Genomic DNA, 27,638 nt, shown 5'->3' on the forward strand with positions numbered 1-27,638 from the left:
CCCCTCAGCGGAAATGATGTAACCTAAGAAGGTTACCTGGGATCGGTGAAATTCGCATTTCTCAAGCTTACCGAACAGCCTGTTCTCTCGTAACCGTTGCAACACTCGTCTGACATCCATAATGTGGGCCTCCATGGATTCAGAATATACCAAGATGTCATCCAAATAGACCACCACACACTGCTGCAACAGGTCACGGAAAACATCGTTGATGAATTCCTGGAAGACTGCGGGCGCATTGCACAACCCAAAGGGCATAACCAAGGATTCATAATGACCGGTCCTGGTGTTAAACGCGGTCTTCCACTCATCGCCCGCCTTGATCCTTACCAGGTTATATGCCGCCCTCAGGTCGAGTTTGGTAAAGACCGTGGCCCCTTTGAGGCGATCGAACAGCTCGGAAATCAAGGGTATCGGGTAAGCGTTCTTGATCGTGATGCGATTGAGACCCCTGTAATCGATGCAAGGCCTCAACTCACCGCCCTTCTTTTTCACAAAGAAAAATCCAGCCCCTGCCGGGGACGAGGATTTGCGAATGTGTCCGCGTGAAAGCGCCTCCCTCACGTACTCCTCCATGGCCTCATTCTCCGCTACCGACAGTGGATAGACTTTGCCACGAGGAGGAACGGCACCAGATTGTAACTCTATGGCACAATCGTATGGGCGGTGCGGAGGTAGGGCAACCGCGCGCACCTTATCGAATACATCCCGGTACTCTTCGTATTCAGGAGGCAACAGAGAGTCCGAGGAAGTACACAGCAACTTGACAGGCCCATGGATGCAACTAGCCCCACACTGCGGTGACCACGAGAGGATCTCGGCCGATCTCCAATCGAAAGTCGGATTATGCTTCTGGAGCCAGGGGTACCCTAAGACCACCGAGTAGTGTGGAGACGAAATCACCTGGAAACAGACCGACTCTCTGTGAACGGCACCAATGGCTATCCCCACTGGAAGGGTCTCATGAGTCACGTGTGGCGGCAGAAGGGGTCTGCCGTCTATCGCCTCAAGAGCCAGTGGGGAACCTCGAGGCTGCAGAGGAATGGAATTGGCGGCAGCGAACACACTATCAATGAACAAACCACCAGCACCAGAGTCCACCAACGCCTGGGTCGTCACCGAGCCCCCGACCCAGGAGAGGACAACAGTGATCAGTGGTTTGTCAACACGGGAAACCGGGGACGAGGAGACTCCACCCAAGATCTGCCCCCGACAGGATCTCAGGTGCGAGCGTTTCCCGGACGGTTCGGACATGCCAACCGAAAATGCCCACCGAGACCACAGTACATGCATCGGCCCTCGCGTCTCCGGAGTACCCTCTCCCCCTCGGACAGGCGAGCAAACCCCAGCTGCATGGGTTCACCCCCAGACAAGTCATCCCCAGGAGGCGTGGGAGGAGAGGGAGGCACGGGTGGGACAGCAAACGTAGGCGCCAATCTGTTAGAAGACCTCCGCAGGCTCTCCTTAAAGGAAGGTCTCTCCCTGAGTCTGGTGTCAATCAAAATCAGGAAAGAAATAAGAGACTCGAGCTCCACTGGTAGGTCCTTAGCTGCAACCTCATCCTTCAAGGCATCCGAGAGACCATGAGAGAAAGCAGCGACCAGAGCCTCATTATTCCAGCCCACCTCTGCTGCCAGGGTACGAAACTCAATGGCGTATTCAGCTACGGATCGTGAACCCTGTCTGATGGACATAAGGAGCTTCGCAGCAGAGGCAGCACGAGCCGGCACATCGAATACCTTCCGAAGAGAAGCAACAAAACCGGAAAACTCGGCAACCACCGGATTGTTGTTCTCCCATAAAGGGCTGGCCCAGGCCAAGGCCTTGTCCGAGAGCAGCGAGATCAAGAAGCCCACCTTTGATCTCTCAGTAGGAAAGGCATGTGGCAGCAACTCGAAATAAATGCCCACCTGGTTAAGGAAACCTCGGCACTGAGTTGGCTCTCCCCCAAAGCGCTGTGGAAGGGGGGCAGAACCGGTCATACCCCGAGACACCGCAGGCGCAGCAACAGGTGTCGGGGTAGACTCTGGCGCAACAACCGGAGCGGCAGTAGGAGCGGGCCCAGGAGCGACAACCGACCCATCGGCAACGGAAGCGAAATGAGCCGTGCGTTCAAGCAGGGTTTGCAACGCCACAGCGAACCGACCCAACAGGTGATCCTGCTGATCAAGTCTGGCAACCAGCGTAGGTAGCGAGGATGGCCCTGTACCGTCAGAATTCATGGCTTGGTCCTAATGTCATGGAACCATGAACCAGACGTACAACAAGAGATAAGTGGAAATAGAAGGCTTTATTGAAAATCAAGCTGTAAGCAAAAGTCCAAACGGATGGCTAAACCGAAGCAGGGTCTTGCGTAGACAGAGGTCAGGAACCAGGAGGGTAGTCAGACGAAGCCTGGATCAGGAACCAGCAGGGTAGTCAGACGAAGCCAGGATCAGGAACCAACGGGGTAGTCAGACGAGGCCAGGATCAGGAACCAGAAGCAGCAGCAGTCTTAGAAGCATGTGAACACAGGAGGACCAAGCAGGGAACTGAAGCCACAGAACTCCTATATATATGAGCTAGGCATCCAGCTCCTCCCAGTGGGAAGGAGAAGCCGCAGGGTGGGAGGCTACAAGAAACCCAGAAACCAAGATGGCCGCCAGCACATGTCAAACGAAGGAGAACAGTAAGAAGGTAAGACCATGACACAATTAAACGGATATTGTGAACTATGCCCTTTAATGATTTTTGAGAAAGTGGAGCGGAATCGATAGCAAAAACAGGAATATCCTTTCCCAAAGTGCGCATCTGGAAACCATGAGTTATCGCAAATTGATTATCAATGAGATTAACCGCTGCTCCACTATCCACAAAAATCTCACAAAAAATGTTCTTGCTCTCTAGCGCCACCCTAGCCGGCAGGACAAAACGGGAACTACAAGCAAATGGAAAACCTTCAATTTCCGCCTCAACCTTGCCAATAGTAACAGACGGAACATTTTTAAAAGATTTTTTCCTGTTTGTTTCTTTATTACTCCCAGAAAACTGCCTGAATCTCCTAGAGGGACAAATATTTGCCAAATGATTTATACCTCCACAACAAAAACAAACCCTCCCATGCGAGCTGAATCTTCTATTGTCAGAAGCAATCAACCCCAGCTGCATGGGCTCCTGCTCAGAAGGGGCTGACGGCGACTGAGACCCCTGCGCACAGAACGGGACCGCTGCACTGTCCTGGGACTGAGTATGACAGGAAGGGGACATCTCTCCTCTCTCTCTAAGACGCCTGTCAATACGAACGGCCTGAGGCATAGCAGAGTCCAAAGAAATAGGCCTCTCATGAAAGGCAAATGCATCTTTCAATCCCTCTGAAAGACCATGGCAAAATTGACTTCGGAGCGCAGCATCATTCCAACCAGTATCAACTGCCCATCTCCGAAATTCTGAGCAGTACATTTCTGCAGATTGTTTACCCTGGCATAATAGACGTAGTTTAGACTCAGCCAGAGCAATACGATCCGGATCATCATATATCTGACCCAGGGCTAAAAAGAATTCATCCACTGAACGGAGAGGCCGTGCCCCCTCTGGCAGCGAAAAGGCCCAGGACTGAGCGTTACCTCTGAGCAGCGATATAATGATCCCCACCCTCCGTTCCTCATCACCAGAGGAGTTTGCAAGCCTCTCTAAAACGCACAAAATTCTCACTACCCCCGGAGAACGTATCCGGGAGCGAGATCTTAGGCTCAGAACAAACTCCATGAACGCAAGCTGAACCGGTCACTTGAAGCTGAGAAAAAGTCTTACGGAGATCAGCTACCTCCAATGAAAGACCCTGGAAGCGTTCAGCCAAAAGTGAAACCGGATCCATGCTTGAGACGGTTATGGCGGCTTATAATGTCACGGACGGTGTACAGGAAACAAGGCAAAGCAACATGTATAAATGACTCGCTGTATCCAAAAGCTAAGGAACCAAGGGAGACCCCTGCAGAAGACCTGGCACTTTCCCTGGCTGCTCAGCCTATGCAAAGATCCTAATGGTGGAGGTTTGCATATCCACGAACCTTGACTATAAAGCCCTGAGCACCCTACAATAGTGAGGGGACACGACCACCGGCTCCCTACACAAGATACGGAGGGAGTCAGGGTCACCTGGGATCCAGCAAACAGAAAATAACAGATAAAGGTACAACACTTAGCTTTGAAGCAAACAGGAGAACAGAGTCAGCATGCACACACACTCCAGGAAGTAGTATAAGCCGCCCAGAAAAGCCTTCTGGGGAGGAATTTAAAGGGAAGCAATTAGTCCAACACATGACAGCTGAGAGAGGCTAACGAGAGGAGGAGCTGAATACCACAACACAGAAACTCAAGGAGGAGGTTCTGAAAGGCCTCTGTCAGAGCTTCTCAGCTGTCTGGTTGTGACACCTGCTCCCCGCCAGTCCGTGATCTTCCAGTCCCTATTCTGGCCTCATACTGGTGTCCCCAAGCTGCACATGGGCGCCCAGAGGAGTGTGGCATCAGATGGATAGGGGGCCTAGAGGGCAGGGCATCAGATAAGTAGGGGGCCCACAGGACAGAACTGGGGGGGGGGGGGGACAGCAGATGAATGCAGCTGGGGGGGCTACATGAGATGCAGGACAGCTAGGGTTGGCAGGCATAAGCCTGGAATGTATAGGCTCCTTAGAGGGACAGGCACAGCATCTTCTTTCTGCAGCACTTCCTGTCACTATTTAGTCTCCCCTCTCCCTCCTATTACTGCCGACTACAGAGCAGTCTCTGTAGCAGAAGCTGGGCTGTACTAATAGTTAGGAGAGGGAGGGGAGACAGGATCTCCCTGTAGCACACTGTACTCAGCCCTGGCTGCACTATTAAGCAGCCAGGCTGAGGCTCCTCTATAAATGGTCCGTGCTGATGGGCGGGGCTTAGCTCCGAGGACATTCTAAAGCAGCAGTGAAGTGAGTGTAGAGGGGGGCGTGGCCAGTCTGTTTACTACTGCTCCGGGCCCCTTGTCAGCCCGGGCCCCGAAGCAGCTGCTTCCCCTGCTTCCCTGGTAGGTACGCCACTGCATATATATATAGATATATATGTTGAAGGCTGCTTGCAGCCTGTAATTGTGGGAGGAGCGTGCTTAGCTCCTCCCACAAATATAGATATATATGTCTTTATGTTTATGTATACATAAAATGCAAGCATCATTCAGTATTTATTTGAAAGGCCCCGTCCATTTCATACATCCCCCACGTAATTTGCATGGGATTATAGATTATATATATATGCAGTCCTGATCAAAAGTTTAAGACCACTTGAAAGCAGGACTATGTTTAATGCCACATCCCCTACTTTTATGCCCCTCTCCCATGCAAGGCAAACACATACAGAAAATTATCCATTCTTTAATTACAGACTGGTTACATGCCACACATCCCCTCCCCTCAGTCTGCGAAGTAATTTAATAATCAACAATTCATTTGAGACATCCATTGTAGTCATTGTGCTTCTACCATACAGCCAGACGAATGCTAAGCAGGTTACATACTAATTAGGTAATTAAACCTAACATTGTAAATCCATTCAACAGTACATATGTGTCAATGGATGTGTCATCCATTGTAGTTGAAACGCAGTCTGCTACAACCACTAATGAAATGCAAGCTTAAGGTAGATCTTTATCTTTCAGTTCTAAAATGATGATTTTAAATGAAAAACTGCTTTTTAACACTGAATATACCAACGATAAATTTTGCTTAAATAGCATATTAAAATTGATTCCTTTCTCCACCTTTCATAACAACATCCAGTAACCTCTTATCTAATTTCCGAACATTTGCATGTTTTGATTAAAAGTCAATAACCCAGCCGCAATACCGTAAAGGACATCTTCCTAATAAATACAGTGTTACCTCATCCTACCTTGTAAATTTGGCTAGTTTAACACATCTGGAACACTGGTTTTAAAATGTTAGATAACGCAAAAAAGAGTCAAATACACTTTGTGGTTTATCATAATCCCATGCAGATCCCTCCATACAGTATATGAATTTCTGGATCTTTAACTTTGTTGTGATTTATGATTTCATTGTCAAAATTTGTAATATTCTGTGATTACAGGTGTTCCTGTTCCTACTATAAAGAAGAGGGGACCGAGAAGACAGAAAAAAAATCAGCTAAATGTGGTGGTGATGGAGGTCTCTACAACAAGACGCCACATAGTAGTACAAGCATATGTATCATATGTTAGGCCAGGGATATATTATGGCCTAACATATGATACATATGCTTGTACTACTATTATGGCGCAATTAGTCATATATTGACAATTTTTTCAGTATTTTTTGTAATAAACCTGCAAACCAAAAAAGACATCTGGTGTGCCGTGGATTACCTCTATATATATCACGACTGCAGTCCTCTGCGAGCACCCACCATTACACAAAGGTGTGCGGACTCCACAATTTTGTTTAATTGTCCTGATCTGTATGACTTTGCACTAGGACTCAAGGGGCCTTCCTGCAACCTGATAAATTTAAATCTATATATATGAAAAAGGATGTATATGTATGTATGTTCCGCAAAAACTCAAAAACACAACCATCAAATTCAATAAAATTTGGTATAAACATCCCTTGCTACCTGGAAAGAAATAATGCGGGGGTCTCAGCTCTCTAGGACGTACCGTTCCCGAGATATTCCCAAAATATCACCTGCATTAGCAAATACAAGCCTGCCTCCAGCCTTTAACTTAAATCCTAACTGCCAACTGACGGGCGCTATGGAGTTCACAGTTGAAGTGAAATTTACTGATAAAGGGTCGACCATTGCTAAAGTCACTGTTATTTAATATATATTTCCAATAAATAAATACCCGAGCAACGCGGGGTGCACAGCTAGTTTATGTATTAAATAACAATATCAAGCATACGAAAGCAAATGATTAAACATAATAAAATATTTATTTATAAATTAGAAAGTAGGTAAAATATAAAATACTAAAAAATTAAGGCAAACTTTGTAGTTCTTGCTGTATCTCCAGGAGCTCTTCATTATGCATCTTCCTCTGCTCCTCGAGCTTCTTGTAAGCATCATCCAGCTGACGCTGATGCCTGTGTAACCAAGCCTGAAGTAGGCCTATATTTTTTTTCTCTGCTTTTATAGCCAGCATTGCTTTGGCTTCTGTCTTCCGGTGCTCAAGGAGCCGCCTTTTAAGTTTTCTAATAACTGTTAGGATAAAAAAAAAATTACAATTACTTCCAATTATGATTAAGGCAGTTAGTGGTTTGTGTGGAGTTTTTGTTACAGTACTGTCCATTTACAGAACAATTTATTTTTTAATTACAGTTTTTAAAATTATATAGTTGTTTATTTATTATTTCAATATAGTATAATGTTATTTAGTGGGTTAATTAATGCAAGTTCATTACAGTATAATAGTATTTAGTTGGTTTCTTTGAGATGAAAGAACAATCTACACTTTTGTGTTGCTAAGCATTTCTGTTGGCCATGGCCAATATGAATAACACATTAAAGTTCTCATCTTAAAAAATAACTTCTAATACAAAAGAGCTATAACATTTTTTTTATGCAAATGGGGGACTAAAATATTTTTAAAGGGATTTTGGACACACTACAAAATCTAAATAGTCTTCTATAGACATAGTCGTGGCACCAGGTCTCTGAGATGCCATAAATTTAAAGACAATAATACGTACTCAGTCCCTTAGGCCTCTTTCACACGGGCGTCAGTTTTTTTGCCCGGATAAGAGCCGGGTGCGTTGCGGGAAAATGCGCGATTTTTTCTGCGCGAGTGCAAAATATTGTCATGCGTTGCACTCGCGTGAGAAAAATCGCGCATGTTTGGTACCCAAACCCGAACTTCTTCATAGAAGTTCGGGCTTGTGATTGATGTTCTGAAGATTGTATTATTTTCCCTTATAACATGGTTATAAGGGAAAATAATAGCATTCTGAATACAGAATGCATAGTAAACCAGCGCTAGAGGGGTTAAAAAAAAGAAAAAATTATTTAACTCACCTTAGTCCACTTGCTCGCGAAGCCCGGCATCTCCTTGTGTCTCCGAGTCTGCGCTGAAGTTGAACAGGACCTGGGGTGAGCTGCTCCATTAAATATCGGTTAAGGACCTTCGATGACGTCACTCCGGTCATCACATGGTACGTCACATGATCTTTTACCATGGTGATTCACCATGGTAAAAGACCATGTGATGACCGGAGTGACGTCATCGAAGGTCCTTAACCGATATTTAATGGAGCAGCTCACCCCAGGTCCTGTTCAACTTCAGCGCAGAGGATACAGAAGGAGATGCCAGCTTCGCGAGCAAGTGGACTAAGGTGAGTTAAATTATTTATTTTTTTTAACCCCTCTAGCGCTGGTTTACTATGCATTCTGTATTCAGAATGCTATTATTTTCCCTTATAACCATGTTATAAGGGAAAATAATAATGATCGGGTCTCCATCCCGATCGTCTCCTAGCAACCGTGCGTGCAAATCGCACGGCATCCGTACTTGCTTGCGGATGCCATCCGATTTTCACACACCCCATTCATTTCTATGGGGCCTGCGTCACGTCGAAATCGGACAATATAGAGCATGCTGCGATTTCAACTGAACGCACAAGTGATGCATTAAAAACAACGCTCATGTGCACAGCCCCATAGAAATGAATGGGTCAGGATTTAGTGCGGGTGCCATACGTTCGCCGCACAGATCGCACCCGCACGGAAAACTCGCCCGTGTGAAAGGGGCCTTAGGCTACTTTCACACTTGCGTTTGATCGGATCCGTTCTGAACGGATCCGATCATATTAATGCAGACGGAGGCTCCGTTCAGTACGGATCCGTCTGCATTAATAACTTAGAAAAATTTCTAAGTGCGAAAGTAGCCTGAGCGGATCCGTTCAGACTTTCAATGTAAAGTCAATGGGGGACGGATCCGCTTGAAGATTGAGCCATATGGTGTCATCTTCAAGCGGATCCGTTCCCATTGACTTACATTGTAAGTCTGGACGGATCTGCACGCCTCCGCACGGCCAGGCGGACAGCTGAACGCTGCAAGCAGCGTTCAGCTGTCCACCTGGCCGTGCAGAGGCGAGCGGAGCGGAGGCTGAACGCCGCCAGACTGATGCAGTCTGAGCGGATCCGCATCCATTCAGACTGCATCAGTGCTGGACGGAAGCGTTCTGCTCCGCTCGTGAGCTCCTTCAAACGGAGCTCACGAGCGGACAGCATAACGCTAGTGTGAAAGTAGCCTTATCTGTAAGATAATAACGGACTTATTATGATGGTCTTTGATATGTTTGTATCTTATATTTCAAATGCCCATTTATTCCGCCATGTCTCCCTTTTTATTGTATATACGACAGATGAAGGGACTGGTGAGTTCTTGGAAGCTCGCTATGTGACATATTAAGTATTATTTTATGGCCATTAAAATGTATCATCAAGCCACCACAACTCTTATTTTGTATTTATTAAAGACAGCACAGAATTACTTGGTTAGGCTACTTTCACACTTGCGTTCGGGGCTCCGCTTGTGAGTTCCGTTTGAAGGCTCTCACAAGCGTCTCCGAACGGATCCGTCCAGCCCTAATGCATTCTGAGTGGATACGGATCCGCTCAGAATGCATCAGTCTGGCACCGTTTGTCCTCCGCTCCGCTCAGCAGGCGGACACCTGAACGCTGCTTGCAGCGTTCGGGTGTCCGCCTGGCCGTGCGGAGGCAAACGGATCCGTCCAGACTTACAATGTAAGTCAATGGGGACGGATCCGTTTGAAGTTGACACAGTATGGCTCAATTTTCAAACGGATCCGTCCCCCATTGACTTTCAATGTAAAGTCAAAACGGATCCGTTTGCACTATCATGAACAAAAAAAATTATATATATATTTTTTTTTTTTTTTTTTTTTTTGTTCATGGTAATGCAAACGGATCCGTTCTGAACGGAGCCACCGTCTGCATTAATATGAGCGGATCCGTTCAGAACGGATCCGATCGAACGCTAGTGTGAAAGTAGCCTTATAGTTATGTAATGTTTAATGTGAATTAGTTGGATACTTTATGGTTTTAATGTAGATGACAGATTTATTTTACTTTTAAAAAAAATATATATATTTTTCTCTACTTTTCTCTTTTTTAAATAATTTTAGGCCCTTTTTGTTATAAACATCGTATGGATAATTATATAGCTGTGTGCACATATTTACCCTCCTGGTTGGGGGTGTAGACCTCCTTGTCCCCCTCCTCTGGAGGTGGGGGAGAGGAATCCCCTGGCTGTGATGGTCCTCCTCGATCAGTGGAGGGTCCAGGCTGCTCCTCCAACTCTTCCTCCTCACCCATTTGCTGTACAGGAGGAACGGGAACACCTGTAATCACAGAATGTTAAGAATTTAGACAATCAACTAATAAATCATAACAAAGGTAAATAACATAAAAAAATATCCTATATGGAGGGATCTGCATGGGATTCTGATTATCCACACGGTGGATTTGCCTCATTATGTGTTTATATTACATGACAAAACAAGTGTTACAGATGGCTATAACGGGACTAACTTAAAAAGTAGTATGACGTAAAAGAGGTTATTTGATGGTATTATGTTGGGTATATTATATTTTTGGGCTGTCATCGTTATACTGTCTGCACAGCCGCATTTTAAATATCTGCTGTCCGTCTTCACTCACAGTTGATTTAGTTGTCATGGTCACTTTATTAATAGAAGGAGGGGTAAAGTCGCTTGCAGATAGGTGGCGAGATGACTAGATTTCTATATGCTATTTAGGCACTGTTTAGCGCTGTTCTATTCAGCAGTTAAAGGGAGTCTGTCATGTAGAATCCTCTTTTTAGTCCACTAACATCCTGATCTCCCTTACCTTACCCCTATTACAATATTACCTTTCAGATAGCATTTAATTTGTGGTTTATGAGGTTAATTACTGGGTGTGTGTGTGTGTATATATATATTTGTAGAAAGGCACAAGGGACTATAATAGATGGAAGATATGTGTCACCGCGGACCCTGGCCTGGTTGAAGTAGGAGCCACTAGTGCACGGCCATGGTCAATCTGAATAACACATGAAAGTTCTCATATTAAAATTTAACTTTTAATACAAAAGAGCTATAAGATTTTTTTAATGCAAATTGAGGACAAAAATTTGTTAAAAGTGGATTTAAAAACACTACTTGACACTTCGAAGACTGGATTACATTTTTAAGAGGGATTTTGAACACACTACAAGATCAAAATAGTCTTCTATAGACATGGTCGTGGCACCAGGTCTCTGAGATTCCATCAATTTAAAGACAATAATACGTACTCAGCCCCTTATCTGCAAGATAATAACGGACTTATTATGATGGTCTTTGATATGTTTGTATCTTATATTTCAAATGTCCATTCATTCCGCATTGTCTCCCTTCTTATTGTATATAAGACAGATGAAGGGACTGTTGAGTTCTTGGAAGCTCGCTATATGACATGGTAATTATTATTTTTGGGCCATTAAAAGGTAACAAGCCGCCACAACTCTTATTTGGTATTTCTTAATGAGAGTACAGAATTACTTTGTTATAGTTATGTAATGTTTAATTTGAATTAGTTGGGTACTTTATGGTTTTAATGTAAATTACAGAGTTTTTTTAATTTGAATTTTTTATTTATTTATCTACTTTTCGCAAATTTAAAACATTTTATGCCCTTTTTCTTATAAACATTGTATGGATATTTAATTATATAGCTGTGTGCACATATTTACCCTCCTGGTTGGGGGTGTAGACCTCCATGTCTCTCTCTTCTGGAGGTGGGGGGGAGGAATCCCCTGGCTGCGATGGTCCAGGCTGATCCTCCTCTGCCTGCTCAGCCGACTCTTCCTTCACACCCGTTGCTGCGACCACCTTCTTTTTTGAAATTCTTTGTCGAAGAGAAGGAACAGGAACACCTGTAATCACAGAATGTTAAGAATTTAGACAAACAACTCATAAATCATAACAAAGGTAAATATATAAAAAAAAAAAATCCTATATGGAGGGATCTGCTTGGGATTCTGATTATCCACACGGTGGATTTGCCTCATTTTGGTGTTATATAACATGCCAAAACCATTTTTACAGATGGGTAAAACTGGCCTAACTTAAAAGGTAGGATGACGTAACAGGGGTTATTTGATGGTATTATGTTGGGTATAATAATTTTTTGGGCTGTCATCATTATACTGTCTGCCCAGCCACATTTTTGATACAATCGTACCTTTCATATAGCATTTAATTTGTGGTTTATGAGGTTAATTTACTGGGTGAGGTGTTAGTGTGTGTGTATATATATATATATAGGAGAAAGGCACAAGGGACTATAATAGATGGAAGATATGTGTCACCGAGGATCCTGGCCTCGGTGCAGTAGGAGCCACTAGTGCATATGTCCGCAGCAGTTGCTGACGGACACTTTGGTAGTTAGCATAGCTGTGAAAAGCTAATACGGGATGGCTCTTATTGGGAGTAGTCATAGAGTTGGGCGGGTGACTACTCAACACAATCCAGGCCAGGTTTGGAATGGCTTACAAAAGTCAGCCAGCAGGGTCAGGTGGGTCTCTGCTTGGATACAGAGGACAATGCAAGATACTCTGTGGGATTTATGGTACTGTGCCTTACTTGTGTAATAGTTTTTTTCTTTAAGTGTCGGCAGGAGTAAGCCGATTAATGCTGCCTGTTGATTGTTTGTGTGCCAACAATAAAGGACACTTGTTATTTTAAGATTTCCCTGGAAAAATGCTTCTGTGTATTTATCTGAAGGCTAGCATTTGTGAATCTCTACAATATATATATATACTAGTCAATGACCCGGCGTTGCTCGGGTATTTATTCATAGCAATTTTATATTAAATAACAGTGACTTTCACAGTGACCGGCCTTTTAATGTTGAGTTTCATGGTGACCGGCCCTTTAAAAGTGAGTTTCACGGTGACCGGCCCTTTAAAAGTGAGTTTCACGGTGACCGCCCCTTTAACAGTTATTTTCACGGTGACCGCCCCTTTAACAGTTATTTTCACGGTGACCGTCCCTTTAACATTGATTTTCACGGTGAACGGCCCTTTAAAAGTGAGTTTCACGGTGACCGCCCCTTTAACAGTGACTGATGGTGACCGGCCCTTTAACAGTGATTTTCACGGTGACCGTCCCTTTAACATTGATTTTCACGGTGAGCGGCCTTTTAATGTTGAGTTTCATGGTGACCAGCCCTTTAAAAGTGAGTTTCACGGTGACCGCCCCTTTAACAGTGACTGACGGTGACCGGCCCTTTAACAGTTATTTTCACGGTGACCGGCCCTTTAACAGTTATTTTCACGGTGACCGTCCCTTTAACATTGATTTTCACGGTGAACGGCCCTTTAAAAGTGAGTTTCATGGTGACCGTCCCTTTAACTGTGAACTCCACAGCGCCCGTCAGTTTGCAGTTAGGATTTAAGTGAAAGGCTGGCACGCTTGTATTGGCTAATGCAGTTAATTTTTTTTATATATAACTCAGGAACGGTACGTCCTAGAGAGCTGAGATCCCCGCAAGATTTCATTCCAGGTAGCAAGAATCATTGAAATCGATTGTTGCGTTTTTGAGGAACATACATAAATACATACATACGTATATATATATATTCTTGAATCCCATGCAAATTGTAGGGGGGGATGTATGTAATGGTCGGGGACTTTGACCTAAATACTTTATGTAGATATAAACAAAAAGACCTATATATATTTATGTGTGTGAAATGTATGAAATCATCCGGGGACATCATACATCTGTACCGCGCTGTGTATAACAATATATATACAATCTCAGCGAGGTAGAGATGTATGATGTAACCGGAAGATGTTGTACACGTCACACCGGGTATTAAGTAATCATTTGAAAAGGGATGAAACACGGATGTAGCAGAGGTAACACACATGATTTAGGAGACGTGTTATGTAAACTTAATGCAATTAAATGTGTTACGCTATTTTTTTAAATGGCTTTTGTTTCAAGATTACGGGATGAATTAATAAATTTTTGAGGTTGTGTGTTAACCGTACTACATCTGTACAGATTAGCAGCATTACTGAATATATACATTACTGAGTGTTGTAGAGAGATACAAAATTCATGTAAGCATTGTACCTGGGCGTAATCGCTCACTATACTCTTTCACGAGTTCAGGGTGAAGCCGCTTCAGGTCGCAAAATTTCTTCTGGATGGCTTCCTTATCATACTTTTTCCCATGTTTTAGATAAAGCTTAGTTCGGACAGATGTTATTATCACCTCTTTTTCTTCGTGCTTATTTGTGAGATGATAGCCCCGCTCCACAAAGCGCTGAAGGATAAAGATGAAAGTATATAATCCCCATTGTTTTATTATACAAATATAAAAAAAATATCCTCAACAAATACACAAAAATGAAGTTACGCCTTTGAAGGGGAAATATTAGATTTAATGTTACGGTTGTAAGATCGGATTGTATTGCGATTGTATGTGTGTGGGGTCTGAGCAATCAGATATTGGCCAGCTGAGCTGCGATGTACCTGTCTAGTAAGTGACGGTACGGTATGGGGTGTAAAGTTGTTTTGCATCTCCGTGGTGCAGCCTGGGTAACGCTAAATAAACAAGCAAAAACTTTTGGTCCAACAAAAAAACCTCATCGACATAAAATTCAATCTATATACAGGGAGTGCAGAATTATTAGGCAAGTTGTATTTTTGAGGATTAATTTTATTATTGAACAACAACCATGTTCTCAATGAACCCAAAAAACTCATTAATATCAAAGCTGAATATTTTTGGAAGTAGTTTTTAGTTTGTTTTTAGTTTTAGCTATTTTAGGGGGATATCTGTGTGTGCAGGTGACTATTACTGTACATAATTATTAGGCAACTTAACAAAAAACAAATATATACCCATTTCAATTATTTATTTTTACCAGTGAAACCAATATAACATCTCAACATTCACAAATATACATTTCTGACATTCAAAAACAAAACAAAAACAAATCAGTGACCAATATAGCCACCTTTCTTTGCAAGGACACTCAAAAGCCTGCCATCCATGGATTCTGTCAGTGTTTTGATCTGTTCACCATCAACATTGCGTGCAGCAGCAACCACAGCCTCCCAGACACTGTTCAGAGAGGTGTACTGTTTTCCCTCCTTGTAAATCTCACATTTGATGATGGACCACAGGTTCTCAATGGGGTTCAGATCAGGTGAACAAGGAGGCCATGTCATTAGATTTTCTTCTTTTATATCCTTTCTTGCCAGCCACGTTGTGGAGTACTTGGACGCGTGTGATGGAGCATTGTCCTGCATGAAAATCATGTTTTTCTTACCTTGCAGACTTCTTCCTGTACCACTGCTTGAAGAAGGTGTCTTCCAGAAACTGGCAGTAGGACTGGGAGTTGAGCTTGACTCCATCCTCAACCCAAAAAGGCCCCACAAGCTCATCTTTGATGATACCAGCCCAAACCAGTACTCCACCTCCACCTTGCTGGCGTCTGAGTCGGACTGGAGCTCTCTGCCCTTTACCAATCCAGCCATCTGGCCCATCAAGACTCACTCTCATTTCATCAGTCCATAAAACCTTAGAAAAATCAGTCTTGAGATATTTCTTGGCCCAGTCTTGACGTTTCAGCTTGTGTGTCTTGTTCAGTGGTGGTCGTCTTTCAGCCTTTCTTACCTTGGCCATGTCTCTGAGTATTGCACACCTTGTGCTTTTGGGCACTCCAGTGATGTTGCAGCTCTGAAATATGGCCAAACTGGTGGCAAGTGGCATCTTGGCAGCTGCACGCTTGACTTTTCTCAGTTCATGGGCAGTTATTTTGCGTCTTGGTTTTTCCACACGCTTCTTGCGACCCTGTTGACTATTTTGAATGAAACGCTTGATTGTTCGATGATCACGCTTCAGAAGCTTTGCAATTTTAAGAGTGCTGCATCCCTCTGCAAGATATCTCACTATTTTTGACTTTTCTGAGCCTGTCAAGTCCTTCTCTTGACCCATTTTGCCAAAGGAAAGGAAGTTGCCTAATAATTATGCACACCTGATATAGGGTGTTGATGTCATTAGACCACACCCCTTCTCATTACAGAGATGCACATCACCTAATATGCTTAATTGGTAGTAGGCTTTCGAGCCTATACAGCTTGGAGTAAGACAACATGCATAAAGAGGATGATGTGGTCAAAATACTCATTTGCCTAATAATTCTGCACGTAGTGTATATATATTGTGTGTATGGTATATAGTGTGTGGTATATATTGTATGGCAGGAAAACGGACGTGCTATGTGCATGTGTTGTCCATGCTACTGACATAGTGCTGCGAAGTAACAAGAATACTTAGTGCATCAATCTGTAATATCTACTAGGGTCCATTCACACGTCCGTAAAAGGGTCCGCACCCGTTCCGCAATTTTGCGGAACGGGTGCGGATCCATTCATTCTCTTAGGGCCCGGACGTGAAGCGGAGAGCACACTATGTGCTCTCCGCTTCCACATTTGCGGAGAGCGGCCCCGAACTTCTGGGTTTCGGCCACGAACTTCCAGTCCGCAGCTCCACAAAATATAGAACATGTCCTATTCTTGTCTGCAGCTGCGGACAAGAATAGGCATTTCTATAGCGAGTGCTGGCCGGGTGTGTTACGGATCCGCAATTTGCCGGTACGCAACACGGGTACGCAACACACCACGGACGTGTGAATGGACCCTTATTGGGGGGGGGGAGAAAAAAATAAAATAAAAAATAATCAATGTAGTTCTTATTGGCATATACGAATATTTTGCAGTTGATCTACAAATGAATAATTTATGCATTGTTCTAGTGTTGCAAAATATTGTTCTGGCATGCATGCAATATATAATAAAATACAGTACTGTTATACAATATTACTTACAATTAGAATAATTTTTTCTTCATCCTCAGTGAATGCTTTTCGAACCATTTTTTCGATAAGAATTTATTTTCGGAAGAAAGACAAATTCTAATACACTCTAGTGTGAACCAAAGTGAAACCGAAACCAGGTCATGTGACGCGATTACATCATAATATCGCGTTGTTTCATATTTTCGGGTAAAAATATTCGGGAATTCGAATATAAATAGACTGACTATACACCAGTGAACCTACTTCTTTTAATATAGAAAATAATCGAGAAAAAAATCATAATTTAGATTTTTTTTTTTTCAACTAGTACATATATTCGGCATACTGCTCCTCGACAAGCGTCCTCGTCACCATAGGAACAACTGTGGGTTAGAATATACCATCGGATCTGAGTGCAGGAAAAACTCAGATCCGATGGTATATTATATAACCCACAGCCGTTCCCATGGTGACGGGACGCTTGTCGGGGAGCAGTATGCCGATTAAAGGGGTTGTCCAGGTTCAGAGCTGAACCCGGACATACCCTTATTTTCACCCCGGCAGCATCCCTGAGCCTAGCATCGGAGCATCTCATGCTCCGATGCGCTCCCGTGCCCTGTGCTAAATCACGCAGGGCACGGGCTCTTTTGTTTTCAATAACACACTGCCGGGCAGTAACTTTCGCCCGGCAGTGTGTTCGGTGACGTCACCGGGGTTCCAAACAATGCCTTTGCCCTGTGCAATTTAGCGCAGGGCAAAGGAGAGCATCGGAGCATGAACTGCTCCGATGCTCATGTCAGGGGGGCTGCCTGGGTGAAAATGGAGGGATGTCCGGGTTCAGCTCTGAACCCGGACAACCCCTTTAAGTGAGATAACAGTACACATCGAAAAAATTATTCGAAATAACGAATATATTCTTACTATTTTACGAATATTCTCAATATTGCTCTAACTTCGTCTTTTAGAATATTACGAATATTCTAAAATACGAAGTTAGAGCAATAGTTAGAATATTTGTAAAATACACATATAGACTGTAATTTAGCTAATATAGTGCTATATTCTTTTTTTTTAATAGTGTACATATTTTCCAAAACTGAAGTGCAGAAGAGGCAAAAAAAAAATTAGGTAAAACATAAATAAATATAGCACTATATTAGCTAAATTACAATCTATATGTGCATTTTACGAATATTCTTACTATTGCTCTAACTTAGTCTTTTAGAATATTATGAATATTCTAACAGACGAAGTTAGAGCAATAGTTAGAATATTCGTAAAATGCACATATTAGCCTAGCCATAGTCAATGTCATAGGAACGTTGCCTTTATACAGGGGGGTAAAAAAAAGAAAAAAATGTAATCGCATGTTAATCGGAATAACTGAAATAATTACGAATATTCGATTTCGACGAATATAATACGAATATTCAATCGAATATTCGCGAAATATCGCGAAATCGAATATGGCACCTCCCGCTCATCACTACTCGTTTAATGCATGACAATATCCTGGTGGCCTTAGAAGCAGCTGATTGACATTGTATGCTGTAATTTAATCTACCATCCACAGGGACACCAAAATCCTTCTCTATGCTTATGCGTTTTAGATTTCTGGCAACTGGTAATTCATTTATATTTGTAATATTTTTTTTAAATACATGCAGTATTGTTAAGTTTAAACTGAGAAAATGTACCATTTTAAGGGAAAAATATGTTGAATCAGAATTTCATGGTGTCAACAAATCCCCCAAAAGTTGGGACATGGCCATTTTCACCTCTGTGTGGCATCTCCCCTTCTTCTTACAACACTCAACAGACGTCTGGGGACCGAGGAGACCAGTTTCTCAAGTTTAGAAAAAGGAATGCTCTCCCATTCTTGTCTAATACAGGCCTCTAACTGTTCAATCGTCTTGGGCCTATTATGATGATGCGCCAAATGTTCTCTATAGGTGAAAGATCTGGACTGCAGACTGGCCATTTCAGTACCCGGATCCTTCTCCTACGCAGCCATGATGTTGTGATTGATGCAGAATGTGGTCTGGCATTATCTTGTTGAAAAATGCAGGGTCTTCCCTGAAAGAGATGACGTCTGGATGGGAGCATATGTTGTTCTAGAACCTGAATATATTTTTCTGCATTGATGGTGCCTTTCCAGACATGCAAGCTGCCCATGCCACACGCACTCATGCAACCCCATACCATCAGAGATGCAGGCTTCTGAACTGAGCGTTGATAACAACTTGGATCCGCATCCGGATCCGTCTCACAAATGCTTTCAGTCAGCGGCAGATCGGCGGATCCGGCGGCCAGTTCCGACGACGGAACTGCCCGCCGGATCACACTGCCGCAAGTGTGAAAGTAGCCTTAGGCTGCTTTCACACTAGCGTTCGGGTGTCCGCTCGTGAGCTCCGTTTGAAGGGGCTCACGAGCGGACCCGAACGCAGCCGTCCAGCCCTGATGCAGTCTGAATGGAGCGGATCCGCTCAGACTGCATCAGTCTGGCGGCGTTCAGCCTCCGCTCCGCTCGCCTCCGCACGGACAGGCGGACAGCTGAACGCTGCTTGCAGCGTTCGGGTGTCCGCCTGGCCGTGCGGAGGCGTGCGGATCCGTCCAGACTTACAATGTAAGTCAATGGGGACGGATCCGTTTGAAGATGCCACAATATGGCTCAATCTTCAGGCGGATCCGTCCCCCATTGACTTTACATTGAAAGTCTGGACGGATCCGTACGAGGCTATTTTCACACTTAGCTGTTATATGCTAAAATAATGCAGACGGATCCGTTCTGAACGGAGCCTCCGTCTGCATTATTACGATCGGATCCGTTCAGAACGGATCCGATCGAACGCTAGTGTGAAAGTAGCCTTAGCATGTTTTTTAATGTTATTTTATCTTTTTGTCTTGTTATGTTTTTTCGATTTTCTGGCAACTGGGAATTCATTTGCTTCGCTGCATTTTCAGTTCCTGCTGTGAGTCTCAACGATTTATGGAATTGTTTGTCAAACACGTCAATTGATTTGGCTGCGACTCCGAGAAGTGGTGATGCCAGAGCCCAAGGCTGAGGATTGGATCCAAATTGCTGAGAGCTTTCATCTTCATGCGCACTTCCGAAACTGCTCAGGAGCAATGGATGGCAAACACATACGTGTTAAGAAGCCTCCTCACTCTGGGTCCTTGTACTACAATATAAATAATACTTTTCTTTAGTGCTGTTGGCTTTGGCAGACACTACTTATAAGTTCATAATTGTTGATAATTTTTTTTGCCTACTATCCTCTAATACCTCTTTTTATAAATATATAACAAGAAATTACATGTATTATGATGTGTGTTGTATGTAGTTTGTGTAAATTTGCCCAAATTGTGGTGATTTTAGCAATGCGATACTCCAGGTATGTGGAACCTGCAACAGCTGTTGTCAAACTACAAATCCCATCATGGCCAGACAGCTGACAGCTATTAGTCTTCAGCAGGTCATGGTGGGAGTTGTAGTTTGACAGTAGCTGGGGGGTTGCAGGTTGCCCATCCCTGAAATACTATAAGAACTGACACTTGAAGGAACTGTCCAAGGTACCAGGAGTATATAGGCACTCTGTTTGAATGAGGTACCATAAAATTATGTTTTGTATTTGGACTTTTGCTTTTAATACATGGTCTAACATCTAATACAATTTACAATTAAATTGTTTCCAAATGTATTTTCATCTATAACTGTCTGCTATTTTAGTTTTTTTAATGGCAAAGGCATGTATAGTATATAAATGTTCACATTAATGAAATAAAGATGAAACATATTTGCACGTCTACTTATTTTAATTTAAAAACAATTAAAAAATAAAAGTTGGATTATGTTTTAGCCCAAACAAATTAATTATAAATCAAATAATTTCCTGCTGAAAGGGCAAGGTGCATGGCCTGGGTGAGCACCCACATTACCTTTTGGGTGGTATGGTTGGCATGGGCCAGGATAGGGCTGTTGGAAGCCATGTTCCCATTCCTATGAATAGAGGGGCTAGGAATAAGTGGCTTGCCATGGATGGTGGGTTGTGAAGCTTGCTCCTGGTTGAGGATCCATTCTCAACCCCACAGCCCGCTGCTTTATTTTGTCCAGAAATCTGTGTAGTTTCACTTGATCGAGTGGTAAGTCCATTATAGCAGCAACTGAGGCCATTGCACTGACATACAACCTAAGTTTGATTTCTTACTTTGATTTCTTCTCTGGCTCAGATACTGTAACATTTCCAAATCTAGGCTTGTTAGAGTATCTGACCCAGAGACAAGTGTGGCCCTAGCCCCCCTGTCGTAGGGGTTGTGGACTGGGTCCATGGCTGACTCCTCCTCCGGATGACGTTCTTGAATATCTTGCTCCTGTCTGCTTGCCTCAACATCTGGCAAAACTGGACAAGGGGATTCCTGACTCTGAGCAGCTTGTTCGTCTTTGGATGGGCTATTGTTATTATAAAATATAAGCTGCACTACCATTCTACTCACAGAAAGTAGAGTATATACTAAAGGCCTCAGATCCAGAATGGGTTTAAGAAATTGGAGCTGCCTGGGGTACATGTATTGCTGTTTTCTCGAGCCACCATCACCGCTTTGGCCGTGTGTAGCACAAAGTTCCCGTCGAAATTGATCCCGGCAAGATTGCCATCGGTTCTTCACTTTAAGGACTGTGAAAACACAACAGAAAAAAAAAATTACATATATTTTTCAGTTTAAATATTTACAATACTATTATAAGACATTTCACATTTGTGAAACATGTATACAAGTGAAAAATTACTTTAATCATGTATATGTAACATCAATGTCTCTTAAATGATGTATATGTGACTATTACATAGCTATATAATAAATTTGACATCGTAAAACAAGTGCACCAAAATGCACTATATCAGGGATGGCCAACCTGCGGCCCTGCAGCTGCTATCGAACTACAACTCCCACCATGGCCTGCTTTAGGCTGATAGCTGTAGTCAGTCAGGGCATGGTGGGAGTTGGAGTTTGGCCACAGCTGGAGAGCCACAGATTGAGCATCCCGGCAGTATATCAAAAGTCAAAAATTCAAACCTAATTAATTTATAGATACTTGTCCCATGCAAGGCTCACTTTTGTGTGTATTTCCCAAAAATTATGTCACCCATGATGCAAGGGAGTTGGTGACGGTTGCAGCTGTACAACACCCTCGCAGGATGTTTAGTCCCAAATAACAGGGAAATGTAATGGCCATCGTGGACGGGTTAGGAGTGACACGGGTGCTGGGGACCGGGTAGGTATCTTCAATAGATGGGGCACAGCCATTGTGGGGGCATTTTGATCAACATGTCTAGGCCCTTATTCCCCTATAGCTATGCAACTGCCTCAATGGTAAAAAGCAAATTGTCAAAAACATATGGGGTCATTTATCAAACTGGTGTAAAGTAGAACTGGCTTACTTGCCCATGGCAACCAATCAGATTTCTTTGTTGACAGCTACTGTCAATCTGATTGGTCGCTATGGGAAACTAAGCCAGTTCTACTTTACACCAGTTTGATAAATGACCCCAATAATATTCATCATGGGTGGTCTTACCTAGATCAGCCTGCTTTTTTTGGTCGCCGTTCTCCCACTCTCATGGCAGCATTGTGCGTGACACCTCCTCCCAGGTCGGATTCTTTGCTACATGGTCCTGGTAGCTGTCTGTCCGTGTGTTCCATATTTGTGGGTACTCCTGTATGAGGCAAATCAGTCGTTCCATTGACTTGAATTAAGCCACGGAACGTGATTTGCGGACAATAGTAGGCATGAGGAAATACGTAAACGGAATGCACACTAAGTAATTTTCATTTTTTTGCTGACCCATTGAAATGAATGGACCCACATACAGTCCGCAAAAACAAATGGAGATGGAAAGATAATACGTTTGTGTGCATGAGCCCTTAGTCCTAAAAAATACACCAGAGGGCTGCCTCGTGCAGGATGCAACTTTTTTCCAACTTTTCATTGACATTTCAAATGTCACAGACAGTAAATGTGATATAATCCAGGTCTAATTTCACTTTTAACTCTTAAACGTAGACCACAGTAAAAAAAAAAAGTTTTGAGGATCACGAGATGTCAAAAAAATGTCGCAGTTGCCATGGAAATGCTGCAATTGCCATGATTTGTGACTTTTTTTGCGCCACAAAACTGACATGTCTGATTTCATAAATAACCTCATGTTTTTTTATATAATTTTTTATGGTACTGTCAAAATGAAAAATAGCCACAAATTCTAAAGTGAGTGTTTTGTATGAATATTCCTTTTTTTTTTTTTTAAACTGCTCTGAAGAGAAATCTAGCATGATAAAACGATTCTCTTATCAGTATTGGACCGTCTCCATGCACCGTTACATTTTCCCGGGATTTGAACTTTGCAAAGTGGTTTAGTGGTGAGCTATATGACCTTCCCGTAGCCTTGATCAATAAAAAATACCCCTTTCTGATGGAAGTGTCCCTTTAAATCTGTTAAATTGTTCAAGCAAGGGTTTTTGATGAGAAACTAAGCATAAGGGGGCACAATCTGAAATTTGTTGGGAAGAAGATCAAAATAAATGAGAGAAAAGATTATTCTACTAAAGTAGTAGTAGATGACTACTGGACAGTTCTCATGAGATCTGGGGCATCTAGAAAACTCCTCTTCACTGGCTGTAAGGATCATTATTATAGAAATGTCCAACAGATTCTAGACACAAATCGATTATTGGTTATTTGAAAAAAAAAATCCTTCCATGCAAATGTACTAGGTCTGCAATGTTTACTGACTCATTAAATAGCCTCATCAAACCTGTGGTTGCAGAGTGGAGGTTGCAAAGCTGACATTGTTCCCAGCAAAAATCTGCTTTAAAGAAATGTCCTTGAGGTCTGGGGAAAAAAAGACTACATGAGTAAACTTTCATATAAACCTTCTAATGCATTTGTTTAAAATTGGGCAGCTAACTATCTAACCCCTTTAAAGGAGTATTCTGGTTAGAACAAGTGATCCCTTATCCACTGAGGTTAGAGAACTTGTTCTAACTGAAAAAAAAATCTTTAAGGATGCCAACTGCTTTGACCATCAAGATGACCTCCCAAGTGTAACTTTGTAATGTTTTTACAAATCTGATTGATTCTGACATTGTTTTATTCTTGAAACCATGTGGTTCATTTACAAAACAGTTATGCCAGTTTTCTGGAGTAGAAAAGGTGAAAATTTTAGAGTTTCTAAACAAAATGGGTGGAGCTTAGTAGAAGGAGCAGGGTCTCCACAGCCATATACATTTAATATTATTTATGCCAAAAAGTAGCATAAATTATAACTGAAATCTATGCCAGTTCAAGGGATATGAGTACTTTTTCAATGCACTGTAGTTATGCCACACAAATTAGTAACCAAATAAGTTCCACAATATGTATTTTATGATTATACAAGGACTTTTAGATTTTGATGAGAACATTATGAAGTGTACCACGGACGTACTAAAGTTGCAAGTTCCAACATGACCTAAGGCAGGGTTTCTCAACTCCGGTTCTCGGGACCCACCTACCAGTCATGTTTTCAGGATTTCCTTAGTATTGAGCATGTGATATAATTAGTGTCCATGCATCAGGACTCACCACAGGTATTCATTCTGTGGGATATTCTAAAATCCTGACCGGTAGGTGGGTCCCGAGGACCGGAGTTGAGAAACCCTGACCTGAGGTATAATGTCTGATACAGTAGATAACCATTTTTAACCCCATAGTGAAACATTGAGGTCATTTGAGTAAGGGTAATGCTGCAGTGTTACACCAGCTCTCCAACTACCAAATGTCACTGTGGAGCTCTAGCCTTAGTATCCTACAAAACCTGATCATTAAACTGAAAACATTGTACCTTTTGAAGTGAACACAATGTCAGGTTCCAATGGGACTTCTGGTAGATGATCATCTAGTTTCACTTGTATTCCATGACCAAAGGATACAATTTGATTAGACGTGAGAACATATAGAAGTGTGTGATAGCTGGAAACACAAAACAGTACTATTGAACAAAATCCTCTACAGACATTGGGGGAGATTTATCAAAACTGGTGTAAAAAAAAAAGACTAAGGCCTAATTCACATCTTCGTTTCAGAGATCTAGGTGCTGGACAAAAAATGGACAAAAAACCATTGCATGCTACTGACTCAGCATTGATGCTGTAAATTGGCCGGATCACTGCCAGGCCTCATTGCAATCAATTGGGATCCGTCGATGAAGTAGAGGATCTGGCAGGCCGTTCCAGCACAGAGCAAAACGGAGATGTGAATGAGGTCTTAGTTGCCCCCAGTAACCAATCCGATTGATTCTTTCATTTTCCAGAATAGCTCTAAAAAAATGAAAGGTGGAATCTGATTGGCTGCTATGGGCAACTAAGCCAAGGTTTATGACAAGAAATGAATGCATTACTTTGGTCCGTGTCTCATAGAACAGTTATGTGGAGAACACTGCAGACAGGTCGCTGTGTCCATATTCTACGCGGAAATATGGATCTACTGCCAAATTAAAAACTGTCTGTGTGGTGTGACGGTTTTTATACAGAAGTTTGAAAATGCCACAACAGGGGTGGATTGGCCATAGACCTTACAGAGCTCTCCTTACGGCCAGCCAGTGAAGTTATTGGGGATGTATTTTGTGCTGCAGGCAGTATTTTGTGATGGACTGTGGTATTTGGTTCTGTTAGGGTGGTATAATGTGCCACAATATAGTATTGCTGGCCTGGTCTTTCATCAATTTGGCCCCAACTACAAAATAGGGCCACTTTTAGTATTTTGTCCAAGGCCACTTTAAGTTCCCAGTGCACCCCTGTGCCACAATACTACAGAAAACTACATGTGCATCCAGTGAAACGAACTCAACTAGGGTCAGCTGTGGATTTTCATATTTGTTGTGGATTATTTTCAAAATTGCTGGTGCACTGGATTTCATGAGCTTCATGAGCTGATATTCATGAGCTTCCAGCTCTCCCTGCATCTCACCACTGATTGTAGTAGAAAAAAAACTGTCAGTCAGCGGCAGGGACAGACAATATTCGAATTCGCAATATTTTGTGAATATTTGGTAGAATAATCGTTATATATTCGCGAATTCGAGATTATTTTCTTGATCGCGAAAAATCAGCAATGTAATATTTGTGTGATGCGCGTGAAATATAGGCGTGGGTCACTATAGCTACATTTTTCAAGCTGCAAATATTTTGTCGCAATACATGCAACTTCATATTTTAACAGGTCTGACTACTTATTAGTGATTGGAGCACTAACAGGGGGTTCAGACCTGAGCGTTCTGAAACGAGCGCTCTGTATGCGCGATTGTACGGGCGTTTACAATCGCGCATACAGAGACAGGCGTGCACACATTGTCGCGCGTTCCCGAATATCTATGTGCGGGAACGCGCGACAAACGCCCCCAAAAAAGCTCAAGTACTTGATTATGCGTCGGGCGTTTTACAGCGCGATCGTACGCGCTGTAAAACGCCCAGGTGAGAACCATTCCCATAGGGAACCATTGGTTTCTCCTTGTTGAGCGTTTTACAGCGCGTAGGAACGCACTGTAAAACGCTCAGGTGTGAACCCAGCCTTAGTATTGTTGTGAAATTGTGACATCACAGCACTATGTATGTATGTAGCATACATACATACATACAGCACTATGTACAGTCGTGGCCAAAAGTTTTGAGAATGACACAAATATTAGTTTTCACAAAGTTTGCTGCTAAACTGCTTTTAGATCTTTGTTTCAGTTGTTTCTGTGATGTAGTGAAATATAATTACACGCACTTCATACGTTTCAAAGGCTTTTATCGACAATTACATGACATTTATGCAAAGAGTCAGTATTTGCAGTGTTGGCCCTTCTTTTTCAGGACGTCTGCAATTCGACTTGGCATGCTCTCAATCAACTTCTGGGCCAATTCCTGACTGATAGCAACCCATTCTTTCATAATCACTTCTTGGAGTTTGTCAGAATTAGTGGGTTTTTGTTTGTCCACCCGAGAGTTTCCAGGCCATGGACCCAAAATGTCAACGTTTTGGTCCCCGAGCCACTTAGTTATCACTTTTGCCTTATGGCACGGTGCTCCATCGTGCTGGAAAATGCATTGTTCTTCACCAAACTGTTGTTGGATTGTTGGAAGAAGTTGCTGTTGGAGGGTGTTTTGGTACCATTCTTTATTCATGGCTGTGTTTTGGGGCAAAATTGGGAGTGAGCCAACTCCCTTGGATGAGAAGCAACCCCACACATGAATGGTCTCAGGATGCTTTACTGTTGGCATGACACAGGACTGATGGTAGCGCTCACCTTTTCTTCAAGCCTTTTTCCTGATGCCCCAAACAATCAGAAAGAGGCTTCATCAGAGAATATGACTTTGCCCCAGTCCTCAGCAGTCCATTCACCATATTTTCTGCAAAAGATCAATCTGTCCCTGATGTTTTTTTTGGAGAGAAGTGGCTTCTTTGCTGCCCTTCTTGACACCAGGCCATCTTCCAAAAGTCTTCGCCTCACTGTGCGTGTAGATGCGCTCACACCTGCCTGCTGCCATTCCTGAGCAAGCTCTGCACTGGTGCACTCCGATACCGCAGCTGAATCCTCTTTAGGAGACAATCCTGGCACTTGCTAGACTTTCTTGGACGCCCTGAAGCCTTCTTAACAAGAATTGAACCTCTTTCCTTGAAGTTCTTGATGATCCTATAAATTGTTGATTGAGGTGCAATCTTAGTAGCCACAATGTCCTTGC

The 27,638-nt window shown here is 42.9% G+C and overlaps 1 protein-coding gene across 3 annotated transcripts in view; it reads right to left on the minus strand.

Annotated features, from left to right (window-relative positions):
• Nucleotides 1-6,911: 6,911 nt before the first annotated feature.
• LOC122944744 (probable E3 ubiquitin-protein ligase HERC6) overlaps nucleotides 6,912-27,638 on the minus strand; it is a 47,561-nt gene continuing 26,834 nt past the window's right edge. For 2 of the 3 annotated variants that reach the window (XM_044303342.1, XM_044303334.1), the window contains exons 7-12: nucleotides 24,758-24,885; nucleotides 23,690-23,766; nucleotides 14,146-14,338; nucleotides 11,753-11,935; nucleotides 10,203-10,361; nucleotides 6,912-7,200 (exon numbers count right to left, since the gene is read on the minus strand). In XM_044303342.1, the coding sequence (XP_044159277.1) occupies nucleotides 6,980-7,200; nucleotides 10,203-10,361; nucleotides 11,753-11,935; nucleotides 14,146-14,338; nucleotides 23,690-23,766; nucleotides 24,758-24,885 (961 nt within the window). In that variant the 3' untranslated portion in view covers nucleotides 6,912-6,979. The remainder of the gene's footprint in view (nucleotides 7,201-10,202; nucleotides 10,362-11,752; nucleotides 11,936-14,145; nucleotides 14,339-23,689; nucleotides 23,767-24,757; nucleotides 24,886-27,638) is intronic. The other variant, XM_044303351.1, reaches the window with a different exon arrangement.

This window comes from Bufo gargarizans, chromosome 1, assembly GCF_014858855.1.
Source record: "Bufo gargarizans isolate SCDJY-AF-19 chromosome 1, ASM1485885v1, whole genome shotgun sequence".
NCBI classification, from domain to species: Eukaryota; Metazoa; Chordata; class Amphibia; order Anura; family Bufonidae; genus Bufo; species Bufo gargarizans.